Here is a 14,882-nt window from a genome sequence, read left to right on the forward strand (position 1 = left end):
AAACCAAGAGTCATCTTCTTCCACTGCTTTAGGAGAAACTTTGACAAGGGATTTTAAAAAAAGGTTCAGCAGTTCCCCTTCCCACCATCCTGCCCAATGATTTTACCTCTGCAATACAAATAAATTCTCAGATACTGATTATGGCCAGTTGGACCAACTTTACAAGATTAAAATTTCTACAAAGCACCTGAGACAGACAAAACCTTCAATCAATGCTGTTCAACATCCCCCCACCCTGGGCCAGGGATTTAGCTCAGTGGTTCTGCCACCTGCCTTGCAACCACAAGATCCCAAGTTCGATACCCAGTACCCAAAATAAAAACAAAACAACCCCCCACCCTTGGAATATAACCAGCACCATCCAGAAACTGATCCAAGATAGGAGACAAATGAGCAATGGCCGTACATACTAATTTGAGCTGGAAACTTCTGAAGGGCAGAGGTAGCGAGCTGGCTGAAGGAAGATGCAGAAGTCAGAAAAATAGACAAGGTTCATGATTGCTGGATTTCACATCTCAACATCCCCTGTTCCGCGCCTATGGAGCTCCGGCCAGCCACTTTCCACAGGACCCATGATGGCAAGGAGGAGGCTGGTGAGTCCCTCCAGGACTGCAGTAGAGTCCTTCTGAGGCAACGGTCCCACCCAAAGAGCAAGTAGCTTTTGTGGCACTTGTCTCCCCTGATATTTTGGCTTTAAAAGGCCTTTGTCATAGCATTTTGTGATGAAAGAAGCCCATTCAGAAGGAGCAAAACAGCTGAAGTTCCTCTAATCACTTTACTCCTACGGGCTTTTCGGTCAGCTTCAGGAACAAGCAATAGGGTGTGCATTAAGAAGCAGGAGGGAAACCAGCCAGCAGCCAAGGAACAAACCCCAAGCCAAGGACCCCATCTAGGTTAAAACTGGCATATTAAAGGATGTCTCTTTCTTTCAAATCACCATCCATCCACGAGGAACGTGGGCAGCTGCCTGCCCCATTTGTTACTCTGCATTTTCAAAAGGACTTTTACTTTTGAAAATGCTTCGGTCATGCTAACAGTGATTTGAGGGATCTGGAGACCCTTCACTGGGGACATCCCAGGTGTAGAGAACCACAGGTGCTAATGCGAGGAGTTCTGAGAGGCTTACGGTGTCCGGGCAGGCCAGGATGCCAAGGTTAAGCAAGGCTGAGATTCCCAAAGGGCTGGTGATGATGCCTAAATCCATCTGGCAAGAGCCTCCAAGAGCTGCCTGTGTTTTTAGCTCCTTCTCACCCAGAGTAATGAGTTCAGGATATAAATGCCGGGCAGAAAGGGATGAGTACCCCAAGAAAGGAAGGCTTTAAAGAGGGAAGAGAGAGCATGTAACTGATAGATTTCAGAATACTTGGCGAAGGAGACAGCAGTGGGGAGAGGCTTCTGAGAAGACCTTGTTTGGAAGCTGCCCCTGCTTTCAAATGGTCCGTTAATCCTCCCTGGAAGATTAAGTAAATCACACACTGTCATTATTCTTGTTTTGCAGAAGAAAAAACTACAGTTTGCCCAGAGCACATGTTTACAAGATGGGACTAGACTCATGGCTATCTGTTCCACATGTACCTTAATCCCAGAATGTCACTCCTTCTAGTCCACAGTGGACATCGAAGCCATTCTGCTATGATCCCCTCTGCCCATCCTGCTCTGGCAGCTGACTGAAGTGCCACTGGTGTGGTTCCACTAAGTACATCATCACCGAGAAGTCAGAACTCAGATCCTGCCTTCAGTCCTCTTCCTGACATTTGAATGCATCATGTACAAGAAGAGCAGAAATGACTCAGATCACTATTTCAGGATGAGAAGACTTTGCATCTGTTTCTCCACCTGCCCAAGAGACTAGCAGAAGGGGTGGAGGATCCACCACACTATCTACCTACTGCCACCACCAAGGCTGAGGAACAGGACATGTCACTGGGTCCTTCTGCACTGAAAGGAATGCTGAGGAGCTCTGCGAGCGGCAGAATCACACTGATTCAGAAGGAGCTCTCAAGGTGGCCTTCTCATCGACAAGACTATTATTTACCCCCTGAGACCACATGGCAGAGACTGCACCAAGTGCTCAGCTATGCCATGTCACTGACTTTCTGCAGCCTGGCAGCACAGGATTATTTTTCCATAGAACAAATGAAGGAAGCCAGCCAAAGCTTAACTAGAATCTTCAGGGATAGCCTCAGCAACTCTCTTGGTAATTCTGGAGCACATCAAAGTTTAAGGAAACACAAGGCTCTAGTTTGGGAATCTATCTTTTGGTGCAGGACACTAAACCCAAGGACATGCATGCAAAGTGCTAAGCATATGCTCTGTCATTGGACTATGTTCTGGCTCCTCTGGGTTCTAATGTTTGTTCTACTATATGTATGTTCTGATATCCCCTCACAGGATTCTGCTCCTTTACTTGAATAGCCAAATACTGGCAGAGTGTGGACTATGGGGTGAATCCAAGCCAGCCCAAGGATCAAGAAGAACAGAGTACTGTCCTCTTTAAGGAATAGGTCATACCTGGGTGGTGTAGGGGTGTACTATGCTAATTAGAAACAACAATCCTTGGAGAACAAAAACAGCAGGTAGAGAAGCATCACACTGCAGACTGTTTACAGGCTACACATCTGAACAACCTATAGAACCGCTACAACACATTTACACCCAGTCCCAACCTCAGCAGAGACTAATTCATAAGCTCTGGAGTGGGTTCTGGTATCAGCTTTTTAGAAAGTTCTAGACACATTTCTGATGCTTACCAGTACTAAAGATACAAGAAGTGATTAACAGTAGAAGACATACAACTTCTCTTTCATAAAAACACCTGTAACACAGCTGCACAATCAATAGTTTCTGCTGCTACAAAATAACACCAAGAAATATGAATGGTCCTCCAGGAGGGAAGGAACACAATTAGGTTCTGTGAAAGGAAGTCATGCTAGGGGAAAAAAACAGTATCTTCCTCAAAAGAATCAAAACAGACATTACTTGATCACACCTGTGGTGAATCCTTAAAATGTGATATTGTCTCAGTATCCATACTGAATATAGATTGGACTTTCCTATCCCAGGAAGCAAGACTCAGTCACCCTCAGTTTCCAGTTCTCCACCTCTCTCTGTTCCTCTGTGGGGCTGATCCAGATCTCTGCCTTATACAACCACCTCCTGGGGAACACTTCCCTAGGAGACAGCTACACAGCCTGGTTAACCGGCCCCACTGACCCTTAACCCCTGCACAAACTGTGCAGATATACCACAGTGACCACCTCCATCACTAAGTGACTTCCTTTGTCCCTGTTTGCTTAAAACCCATTAATTAACCCTCCTTGCAAGAAACCTGTTTGTATAAGCCCTAGATCCAATGAAGGTGTTGGCTCACAGCTCTCCTCTCCCCTCACCCTTCGCATGGGTTCCCTGGCTTGTGTGCCTGTGTACATGGCCTTCAGGGGTGCCACATACCCACCAGAACCTATAATGACATCTTTGTTTCTACCAGGGTCTCTCAAGATCCTGAACTGAAACAATCACCAATAAAAACACATGGTCCTTACAGAAGGGGAGTAGAACGATAGGTATTATGAAGGGAAGTCCTGCCAGGGTCAAAAAACCCAAAATGCTAGCCTCCTGACAGGAGCAAAAACAGAGGCTATCTGATAATGCCACAGGCTCATCTTCAAATACTTTCAGAGTTGCAAATGTTCTTGTCCTCTAAGGGGGTCCATGCGCTATGGTGATGGTGAAGACAGTGATGACAGACCAGATCTTTGATAAGCTCTGTTGTTGACAAAGCATTCTAGCAGATAGTGTTCATTTGATCCTCGAAAACCCCAAGTAGGAATTATTATACTAATTTATACCTCAAGAATGAGGAAGTTACATGTTACAATTTTAGGAATTCTTACACCATCTAACACACACACACACACACACACACACACACACACACACACACACACAAAAACAGAGACTATATACCTGAAGTACAGGCCATATAAAGGGTCCGAAATAGACTACACTGGCTGAAACAAACTGAACTACTTTTCCCTGGGGACTTGGTGGTAATTCTAGAAAAAAGAAGAACCAATGTAAGTTGTCATCACAGATGGGTGTCGAAGAGCACTCCAAAGAGGAGGTTCTACTAATTCTGCTTAGATCAACAAGTACTTACTGAGAGTCTACTGTACCCAGAGAATGCCAAGCCTTTGGAATTCAGAAGTGACCCAGACAGTTTCTGCCCTGGAGAACTCTCAGACAGGCATAGGGCAGTTGCGCCAGTACAATGCAGCAAGTTGCACAGAAGGCCCAAAGGGGTCCAGGAGCTCACCTGGACCAGGCTGAGCTGCACTGCAAATGGTCATTTAACAGCAAGAGAGGAAGAGCATATAACTTGTAACCTGTAGTGAACAGAAGAGGACTTTGCTGTAAAAGGTCCCACTGTTGATTCATACATGTGAATTTATAAATTCTACTTTCTAGCCAGTTCCTTCTAAATGTGGTTAGCATAAATTGGTTTCTCAGAACTTGATCACTCCTGAGTGAACTCATAAATTCCAGCCATAAAAAAGGCAAAGCTTGGGTCAGAGATTTTTACTCAGTGGTGCTGCTGCCTGCCTCGCAAGCACAAGGACCCAAGTTTGATCCCCAGTACCAAAAAAAAAAAAAAAAAAAAAAGGCAAAGCTAAGAAGCAAAACCCAGGCTTGGGGCTACACCATCAACCTATCAACATACCACTATGGCCTCAAACTCATAGTGATCCTCCTGCCTCAGCTTACTGAGTGCTGGGATTGCAGGTGCCCCTCACCAGGTCCAGCCCATACTTTTAAAAATAAGTAAATAATACCATCAATCTGAATGCTATTTGACGTTTGGAGAGAGCCTGAGCCTACACTTTTCCACTTAATTCTTATAATTTCATTCTTCTGATGAACAAACCGAGACTGGGAGAAAACAGACTTGTCAGTGGTCATCTGGCAAACAGGCAGAATGGGATTGAGAAGTTCAAAGCTCTTGTCCTCAGGGTGGAGGGCAGGATGATCTGACCTGTAGCAACCACAGCAGCAGGTGAAGTTGAGAGACACAGAGTGGTCTCAAAACGCTGTTGCCGATGGTTTACACTTATTCCCAGTCCTATTCCCAGCAAAGTGAAGTTTATAAAGATGGAAAGCTGATCAAAGGCATAGTATCGAAGGCATACTATGTTGAGAAATTAGCTAAAGACTGCAGGTAGAATGGAAAATTCTTTCCACTGCTCCCCCAAGAGTGCTCCCTCATTCTGCACTCATGTACAAAGTCACAAAGACCCCAAGTTGTACTGAGTCTTGTTCGATCTTGTGCTTTCCAGTGCTATCTGACAGGGCCTTGATTGATCCAAACACCGTTCTTCAGAGTAAAAGAAAACAGTGTCTCTAGGGACACACCTGTCAACCAGGGCCCCCAAATCGTTCCACTAAACACATAATGCTGAGGAGAAGGAAATTCCAGCTCTGCAGGGCACTATGCTTAGGAAAAGGGGTCACAGGCAAGAAATGCTGGCAGGGCTCATTACAAATGTCTTTGCTGCTGGGGCCTGTATTGTTTGGCTGAAGGCGTAGGCTTCCCTCACAGAGAAGGAATGTCCAGAAGCATTTCAGACAGTAAGACACATTCTCTGAGACAGTTCCCCAGCTCCCCTTCATACCGATGGGTAGGAGCAAGCAGCTCAAACTACCAGCAAGCTTGGAAAAGCAGGATTTTTGTTTCTGCAAAAATAAGAAAGCAAATGATGAGCTTTGATTTGGCTCTGCAAACCTTAAGAGTTCTTCGCCTGGGGGGAACCAGAGCTAGTGTGGCCTTCCTTTGCCACCTGGTACACCACGAGTGAGCCCCCTCACCGGGCCAGAAAGTATAAAGGCTGCATTGTGTGAAAAATGCCACAGCAGCAAAGAGACCCTAGTCAGCCAGAAATAACAGGCACATGAAGGAAATGTTTTTAAAACAACTCAAAAATTCCAAAAACAGATTATCACAACTATCCCAGGTTCACAGCCCTTTCTTGGTATGCAGCACCACCCCATAGTTACTAGTCAGTGAGAGGTAACTTTTCCAAGGGTCCCTTCCTTCCTGGTCTCTGTGACCACTCCAGTTCTGGTCCTCCTCACCCCTGTGAATCACAGTCCAGCAATACCTGTCCAGTCCCCAAGTGCTTGCTGATCAGAATGTCCCTGCTGGACAGAGCTGGGCGGACCCTTCTCCACCCACCGCTTGCACTGTCCAACACAGCAGCCACTAGCATACTGAACCTTTACAATGTGGTCCCTGGGACCAAGGACCTGAACTTGCTATTTTATCAATTTTAATTTTAACTGGCCATGTGGAATAAGCAGATGTGGTATGACGGTAAGCTTGGGAGTTTTCAGGCTGATGAGAATCAGGACAGGGTCTCTCTGGCCTGGCTCCCTGGCCTGTGTCTGGCCTTGAGACCCTCCACACAGTCCTGAATCACTCCTCCAGTACATTTTTTCCAGCTCAGAACTTGCCCTGGTACAACATCATCTATGAGTCCCAATTCACTGGGCTAACTTTCTGTGGCTGCCACAATCAGCCACCGTCCATCATTAACTTTTCCATTCACCAGACAGTCCCTGACTTCAAGGAGTTTGAAACAGTACTTTATAATAAAAACCTTTCATTGGATCCACGGTACTCACTGTCTATTCTATTCCTATCTACCCCTGCCCTCAGAAACCCCTCTACTAGAGTCTGTCTCCCGCATTCCTGTCTGCCTCCCAACATTGTGCCTGTCCTCTAATGTCCCCACCTTCTCCTGGAAGCTTTCTATGCCTTCTGGCATTTTGTAGCACCTTCTCTCATTCTGCAGGTATGGAAACCAAGGCTTAGGGATTAAGTCACTTGTCCAAGGCCATAATCTCAGGAAGCAATAAGAATTCAAGTGCTCTGATCCCCAAATTGTGTTAACTGACCCACCCAATTACTCCTGGGTGAAGTTATCATCTCTTCACAATGGGATATAGAGACCAGAACACCCAGTTTTCAAATCTCCTTCTATGCCCAACATATAGTAGATTCAGAGTAAATGCCAGAGGGCCAGGAATTTAGCTCAGTGACGTTGGGCTTGCCTGGTGATCCCCAGTACCGGGGGGGAAAAAAAGTAAATGCTAGTGGACAAAATGGCCAAGCTGTCCCCCTCTTTAGTCTCAAAGCATCCCATGACTAACTTGTCTTGGTCATCTCTGACCTGTGGGATAGTAAGCATTCCTCATGCTCAGGGAGACAGGTATAAAGATGACTGCACAAATGCCCTAAAAGGAGCTACAGGCAGCTGGGGATGAGGTCCTCTTGGAAACCAATTGCTTCAAACAACCCAATGACAATTAAACATCCCTGAACACCTCAGGGATCTGGAAACCTAGGACTATGACCTGTCTATCTCTGGATCCCTCTTTCTGCCCACAAGAGTGGGCACTTAAAAAATACAAGGCTGGTGATGAATATCTTTGCTGATGATGTACACTATACATATAACTCATGCAATCCTCTGTCCACCTGAGTATTTTATACATAGGGACACTGAGGCCAGAGGGATCACACACTTGCCCATGTGACTAAGAAGCAGAGAAGCTGGAGAAGAAAGCAAGAAGCTAGCTTTGGAATCTCTGCTCTTAAGCATTGATCATATTTCTTCTGACACCCCAAGAAAACAGTATTAACAACCATTCAGACCTGAAACCATCTGGTAGGGCACAGCAGGGCAGGCATCTGAGCTGGGGGGGGGCTATCGTGCTCAGTGCAGGGAGCGGAATGCAGGCTGACTGCAGGCTGAGGAATGTTTCACCTGTGGAGGGGAGGAGCTGCAGTGGAGATGGGAAGCTGCTTAAGGATGGGGTATCAACCAAACACGTACACGTTATAGGACAAGGGCGGTAACAAATTAAGATACAACAATCAGAGGGAACCAGAGGTGTTGCATCAGAATTAAAAGTATCAGTTTGAACTCAGGATTCTCAACATATTTAAACAGATATGAAATAAACATAGGTGCGTATTTGTATATATGTACACGTCCATACACACGTTCCCTGATTCTGCCTGCTGAGAGGGCCCTGAAGCCAGCAATACCCCTAAGCAAAAGGAAAAGAGTAAAATCAAACCTGGAACACTGGATGTGAGGATGCAAGGAGGTGCTTAAAGGATGACATGTCAAAGGCTCATGGAAGCCTCCTTGAGTGAAATCCCACTGCCAAATCAGGGTCAATTATAACAGTAGAGTCAACAATAGAATTAACAAATTATAAACCACTATTAAAGAAAACTCTATCATAAACCCTAATGTAATACGGAAAAACATGAGTGCATACAGATAAATATATTGAAAAGTACACTGATGGGGTCAGGATAGTAATTCAATTTTAAAGTATCTTCCCAAGAAACACTTCATGATCAAGGGGAAAGAATAACTGTTCGATAAGGAGCCAGACAAAACTACTGCTGATTTGGATGAGTGTCCCACAAAGGTTCACGTGTTAACGGTTCACAACACAACTACATGCCGAGCACAAAGGCTCAGCCTTTAACACCACAGACCATTGTGGGAGACCCATCTAAACCAGAACACTCTGGTCACGAGTCAAAAGGAAACTATGTGCCACCTACGAGGATGCAGGGAAAGTCCTGGTGTCACTCACATACTGGTCCCACCAAAGATACAGGACCCGAATCTAGTCACAAGGACCCATCAGACACTCACAACAAGGGATGTACTATAAAATGACAGTCTTGGACACAAAAGTATGCAGACCATGAAAATCAAAGGAAGGCTGAGGAATGTTTCAGACTGAAAGAGACTCAAGAAACAGGACAACTAATGAGTGATCCTTTTACTACCACAGCCCTGTCCAGGACAACCTTTCTGAAGCTTGAACGTTTGTCGTTGTTGTCGGGGTTTTTTTTTTTTTTTCTGTTTTTGTAGCACCAGGAAATGAATACAAGGCCATCACATTAAGCTACATCCCTAGCCTTTTATTTTCTATTTTCAGATACGGTCTTGCTAAGTCACTAAACTGCCTAGCCTGGGTTTGATCTTGTGATCCTTCTGCCTCAGCCTCCTAGGTGTGTGCCTCCATGTCTGGCAAAATTATTTCAAAATTTTAAAAATTATTTAAAAACTCCTACTTAGTCGGATTTTGGAAAACACTACTTATAATTTTTCTGTATTGGTCGATGATAAAAGATAGAGTTGGGCTAGGGATTTAGCTCAGCGGCACCATGCCCGCCTCACAAGTAATAGGTACTGAGTTCGATTCCCTGTTTCACACACACAAAAAAGGGTTGCTTTATTGTTTTCATTCTGCAGTGCTGGGGATGAAATCCTGAGCCTCATACATACTCAGGCAAGTGTTCTACCACCAAGTTACAGCCTTAGACTATCCACTGATCAATTTTATTGGCATATTTTATGGCATCCCTGCTCCATCTCTTAGACATTCTCCCCTCACCACAGGAGATCTTTCCCTGCCCAGACCGTTCCCAGCACAGAAGTGGTCTTGTCGGATGCACACAGTGAGGATGGCAGAGCGCTCTGCTCTCCAGCTTGGTCTAGGAGTCCAAATTCTGAGGGCCTCTCACATACCCAGTCCTGGTCTACACAAGACCTAATTTTAGCATTTTCCTGCTCTGAGACCACGTGCCTGGAACAGCAGGGGGCCAACCTGCCCATGCAGGCCCCCCATTGTGAGGGGCACTTGAAGCCAGGATGCTGCAGCCTGGCAGGATGTGACTCAGCATCCTGTTCCCAATGTCTGGGGCAGCCAGCAACTCTGGCACCAACAGCTCCTTCTGACTTCACCGCTGAAGACCACAATTACCCATGTTAATTGGTGGGATGGGCACATAGCATCAGCTTTCCCTGTGGGCCTGAGGGCCCAACCTAGGACAATCTGCTTACTCATCCTTGTGAGTATCCACGGGGATCTACCAGGAAGAGTTCTGGAGAGGAGCTATTTACATGCTGGGTTCTTGCAGTTTCTGAGACCAGGTCTTTGTTGCCCACTCTAGTCTTCAACTCAAGTGCTGCTCCTACCTCATCCTCCCAAGTAGCTGTGGCTTAGAGGTGTACACCTCTATGTGGGGTTCCCTGACTTGCTGATACTTTGAGGGACAGAAAGAAGCAGCAACTGATCTTGCTTCTTTCTTTGCTTTAACTACAGCAAGCCTGAATTCAGACTTGTAGCTGAGCTCTGGAAACTACGAATGTCACCTCATGCACTCTGCATATAAACTATCCCTGACTTTACCTTTTTGCCCTCTACTTTCTGCACACACTCATTTCCTCACTAATGTTAAATTTTACTGTTTTCTATGAATTTATAAGCTGTTTAAAACTCTTTTTGGAAGGGGATACAACCTATCCCAGTGATTGCGAACCTTTTAGAGACTGAGTGCCAAACTGCAACCCAAAACCCACTTTTTTATTGCAAAGTGCCAAAACTACAATTAAACCCAAATACTGAAGTTTTAGTTTAGAAAAAAACATCACTACATTAACCTCTTTTGACTTAAAAGGAAAGCACAGTAACATGCATGCAATAGGTTCACCACCACTGGCCAATACTTTTGGGGGATGAAGACTCCTTTTTTAAATAAGCAACAGAATCCCCAGCATTCAACACAGAACCCACAGGCAACACTAAATACATAATGGCTAAATTGATCAATAAACCAGATAACTAAATAAAACCTCCCTCCAGGTTGCTTCACAAGAGATACACTGATGTATCTGTTCTAAGTATCTCCTTCTATCCCATGTGGGCAACTGCAGGGAGCTGCATGAGCCGGGAGAAGGTCCCCTGGGGTGACCAGCAACGATGGTAGCTGAGGGCTCAGCAGCCCCAACCTGAGACCCAGGAGCTCTCCTCAGCCTTCCACCTGAAAGAGACATGGATGCACAAGGAGGACATGTGGGTGGGACATGACAGGTGACTTCCAGGGGTGGCAGCCAGTGTGGCCATCCCCAGCATACACTTGAGGGCCTTTCCTGTGGGCGCTGAGGAAACTCACAGAACTGAGGAAACTCCCGGAAGACTCCTGGGCAACCCACAAGCCTGGCCTGGGAATGGCTCCTTGGGTGTAGGGTGGCGCCAGTGGGGAGAGCCCAAGCATTTCCTAGGACAGGCCCTCCTGACTGCCCTCTCTGAAACAAAGTCTTTTTAAAAATAGCTTCGAAAACAGTCATTCAAGAAAAGAAAGGGGAAAAAAGCCATAAAAATAAAGCCATACCAGGATGAGAATGCTACAGATGAAAGGAATGCTGGCACAAGGGTCACAGGAACTGGGAGGAAACAGGCCAAGCACTAGGGGTTTCCACTCATAGGTTCCACTAGGTTAACCTCTGCCTTTCATGGTGACACTCACTACCTCAAGTTCAGCTAAAGAGGGGTGAAGGATGGCGGGGAGGGCTCTTACTCCCCGCTGCTGCATCAGTCAGGGCTAACAGCACACCTGGACCCAGATTCTCTTTAGGCTTCACAGGGGCCCTAGAGTGACAAGGGCTGCTAGCCCAAGGTTACAGTCACACAGGAAAGCTAATTGGGAGCCCTGTACCCTGGGCCCTAGGAACACTGTCATTGATGCCACAGCTTCTGTCTCACTGTGACTCTGGCTCCACACAGAGCCGGCCAAGGAGCCCTCTCCTTGTCATTTCCTCACCAGCACATCCTGTCATGGAGCCCACAGCTGCATGCAGTCCTGCCCCACCCGCACCCGGCCCTGTTCAACTCTGGAGGTTCTTTCTCAATCCTGGCTTCTCATGGCCAGAGTGCCTTGAGCAGTACCATGCACCTCCAAGTTCTCCTGTCTGAGGGATTTCCTAACAAACTGAACCCAGAGGGGAAGGGAGGAGCTGCAATGGAGATGCGAGGCTGCTTACGGATGGGGGGGTCAACAAATAAGCACACATTGTAGGACAATGGCAGTAACAAATTAAGACAGAACGTTCTTGCTTTCTTGATATTCTTGCTTTCTGGTGGCCACTGCTATACAGGTGGAAGGAAGTGGGTCCCCTTCTTCTTGGGGGCCAGGCCAGTTTTCTCTGAGTTAGGTCATAATCCTAACCTGGCGAGACACTCTAAAAATACATGACCTTGTTCTCGCTGTGATGACAAAACTCTGGAAAGTCTATAATAAACCTACATAGAATGATTAGAAGCCCAATAAAAATACAGAACTAGCCTAGTGACTGGTGAATCTGAACACCCTTGTTCTTGGATCGGAAACTACAATCTAATCTTGTCTTTTTACTTTACAGAGGTATCAGAGGCCCACAGAGGTGAAGTGATTACAGAGAGCCAAGTTAAGCAGAAATATCACAGGCAGTCAGAGAAGGCTAGGACCTCAAGGAAGTTGAAGGCCAGTAGAGAGGATAAAAACACATTACAACTGTGGCCAGAGACACATCCATTGAAGGCCAGGCCTCAAGATCAAGGCAGCATGACCAGACCTACATGCCTCCTCAAAGGATAAGCAGTATACTATAATTGGTATCACCTGGCCCAATAAAGTCTAGACAGATATCAGTCACCCGAGTGGGTGACCAAGCCCTCCTAAAGCCTCCCTTCCAGGAAGGGTCCTTGTTCTTTCCATGTATACTCGCTTTGTGACCTGCTTCCCCAGTGGACCAATTATTACCTAAGTGCCTACACTTGTAATCTTATTGGCTGACCAGCTTTGTCTCACACCATACCTACTTAATGATTTCTCTGTAAAACTTCCTCTGTGGGGGTTGAGACAACCCACTTTGGGGTCCCTTCCCGTCTCTCAGCTCTAAAATTTTCTTATGCTTAACCTCTGTTGTTTCTTGGAATTCATTATTCCAATTTGGGGAACATGAACTCAGCATATCTAACATTTAACAGGATGGGAGTTACATTTACTTCCTCTCTATCAAAGTGACTTACCTAAGGATGCAGAGCAGATGAGACATCTCTACACAGAAGCCAGGTTTTCTGAGGGCCTCTCCCAGCTTTGCCCCATTTACTAAGAAGATGATTAGTGGGACAAGGGTCGTCTGTGAATGGAGTATGCAAGACCATCTCCAGTACATACACACGCCTACGGTGCTTAGAGCAAAGAATGAGGCCAGGGGCCTTCTGAAGTCTGAGTACAATACTGGTACTACTGTACTTCAAGTCCAATGAAGCCTACTAAACCAGGCACAGTGGTACATGCATTCAGAAGGCTGAGGCAAGAGGGTGACTTGAGCTGAAAGTTCCAGATTGCCTGGGTAGCAGTGAGAGAGAGGGGAGGCCAGTCATGGTGGTACACGCCTATAACCTCAGCACTTGGAAGACTAAAATAGGAAGATAACTGAGTTTGAGGCCATCTTGGGCTATACAGTAAGTTCAAGGCCAGCCTGAACTACATAATGAGCCCTTGTTTGAAAGAAAGAAAAGAAGAAAGAGAGAGAAGGGGGCGGGGAGAGGCAAGCCCTAGCAAACTGGCAAAATTCATTTTAAATTAACCTTAAGTTTAATTACGCTTTGACAATCAAATTCTTCACCTCTCTGTCCTAATTTGTCCCCACTGTAGGATGAGTTTTCTAATTTAAAAAGTTAATACACATTGAAGGCAAATTCTGATTTTAGTATTAAATCTTACAACAAACTGCTGGAAATAATACTATAGCTAAACCAAAAGGAACAGCTCAACCGCCAAACAGCCCAGAATTTTAACCCCAATGCTCAAAATGGGGAGTCAATGAGAGGCCACAGTCTGTAAGGGTGGGGACAGGAAAGCAAAGCTGCACACAAATTTGCATGTCTACCAAGACGGCAGGGCAGCATAGGAAGGAATGTCAGTGCTCCAGGCAGAGATCTGCTGCGTTAAGGCGGTGGCTCCCTGCCCAGCAGCCTCTCCAAAAGAGTTTCCTAAAGAGGAGCATTCCCACAGGACACGCTCATCGCGATGACACAGTGAGATCGAGTGCACAAAGTTCCCAGCCCAGCGCCCACAACAACAGCATCCAGTGATGGAAACCAGTCTGACTCTAACCCGGATGCTCTGCCCAGTCAACACACGTGGGGGTATATTACAATTCCTGCTGTAGGCAGAGCACAGGGAGGTGACAGGGTCCTTCTAAAGCACACAGCTCAGGGTGTGCCACTGGGCTTGGGCAGGAAGATGATCCTGCAGAGCCCTAGATCTTCCATATCAACTCCACTCTGCCGTCTAGTGAAAGATCTGGCACAAAGGAGGAAGGAAAGAGAGATAGCTCTTGAACTTTTAGATTAAAAACATGGGTTTTGGAGCCAATGGTGAATTAGTCATGCTCTATCAATGACTAACTATAATCAGGCCAGTTACCCCTCTAAGGCTTAGTCTTCTTGTCCAGGGAATAAAAAATGGCATCTTCCTTACAGGGATTTTGCATAGATAAAATGAAATACTGCACACAGGGTGGCCAGCAGAGATGAGCATGCCACAAATATTCACTTTCATCTCTGACCCTGCAGACAGATTAGGGCAGAGGCAGAAGGATACCGAAGCTGATCTATGAGCACCTCTATCACTAAACTGCAGGGGAAATGGCAGAAAAAGTTTTCTGTCCTTTGAATCCTAGAAGTAAGGCCAAGAACACTTTTAGTTGATCAATGCAAAACAAAGGCTAGAGGTAAGGGCGATACTGCCCTCAGGGTAGCTCAGTCTGGGGGGAGGCCTGGCTTCTGGCTTAATGCCCTGTGCTCAGAAGTACCCAGTGTTTGATTCAATGATATGTTGGTGCCATCTTGAAATTCTTAATTTTGTCTATTGCTCTTGTAGTACTGAGTTTGATTAAATGCAGGGCCTCTGCACTGGGCTACACCCCTGGACCCCACCTTTTTTTTTTTTTTTTTTTTTTTTT

At 46.0% G+C, this 14,882-nt stretch overlaps 1 protein-coding gene across 3 annotated transcripts in view; it reads right to left on the reverse strand.

Annotated features, from left to right (window-relative positions):
• Positions 1-14,882, reverse strand: part of Ssh1 (slingshot protein phosphatase 1) — a 61,638-nt gene that overhangs the window by 39,781 nt on the left and 6,975 nt on the right. For 2 of the 3 annotated variants that reach the window (XR_004516762.1, XM_033762383.1), the window contains exon 1: positions 411-610. The exons of the other annotated variant lie outside the window; for it this stretch is intronic. Coding sequence is in view for 1 of the 2 variants with exons in the window: in XM_033762383.1 (XP_033618274.1) it covers positions 411-496 (86 nt within the window). In the remaining variant the exon portion in view is untranslated. Of the gene's footprint in view, positions 1-410; positions 611-14,882 lie in introns of those variants that run through there. 3 annotated transcript variants of the gene reach the window in all.

Source organism: Fukomys damarensis, unplaced genomic scaffold (genome assembly GCF_012274545.1).
Source record: "Fukomys damarensis isolate Sample0158 unplaced genomic scaffold, DMR_v1.0_HiC HiC_scaffold_12, whole genome shotgun sequence".
Classification (NCBI taxonomy): Eukaryota; Metazoa; Chordata; class Mammalia; order Rodentia; family Bathyergidae; genus Fukomys; species Fukomys damarensis.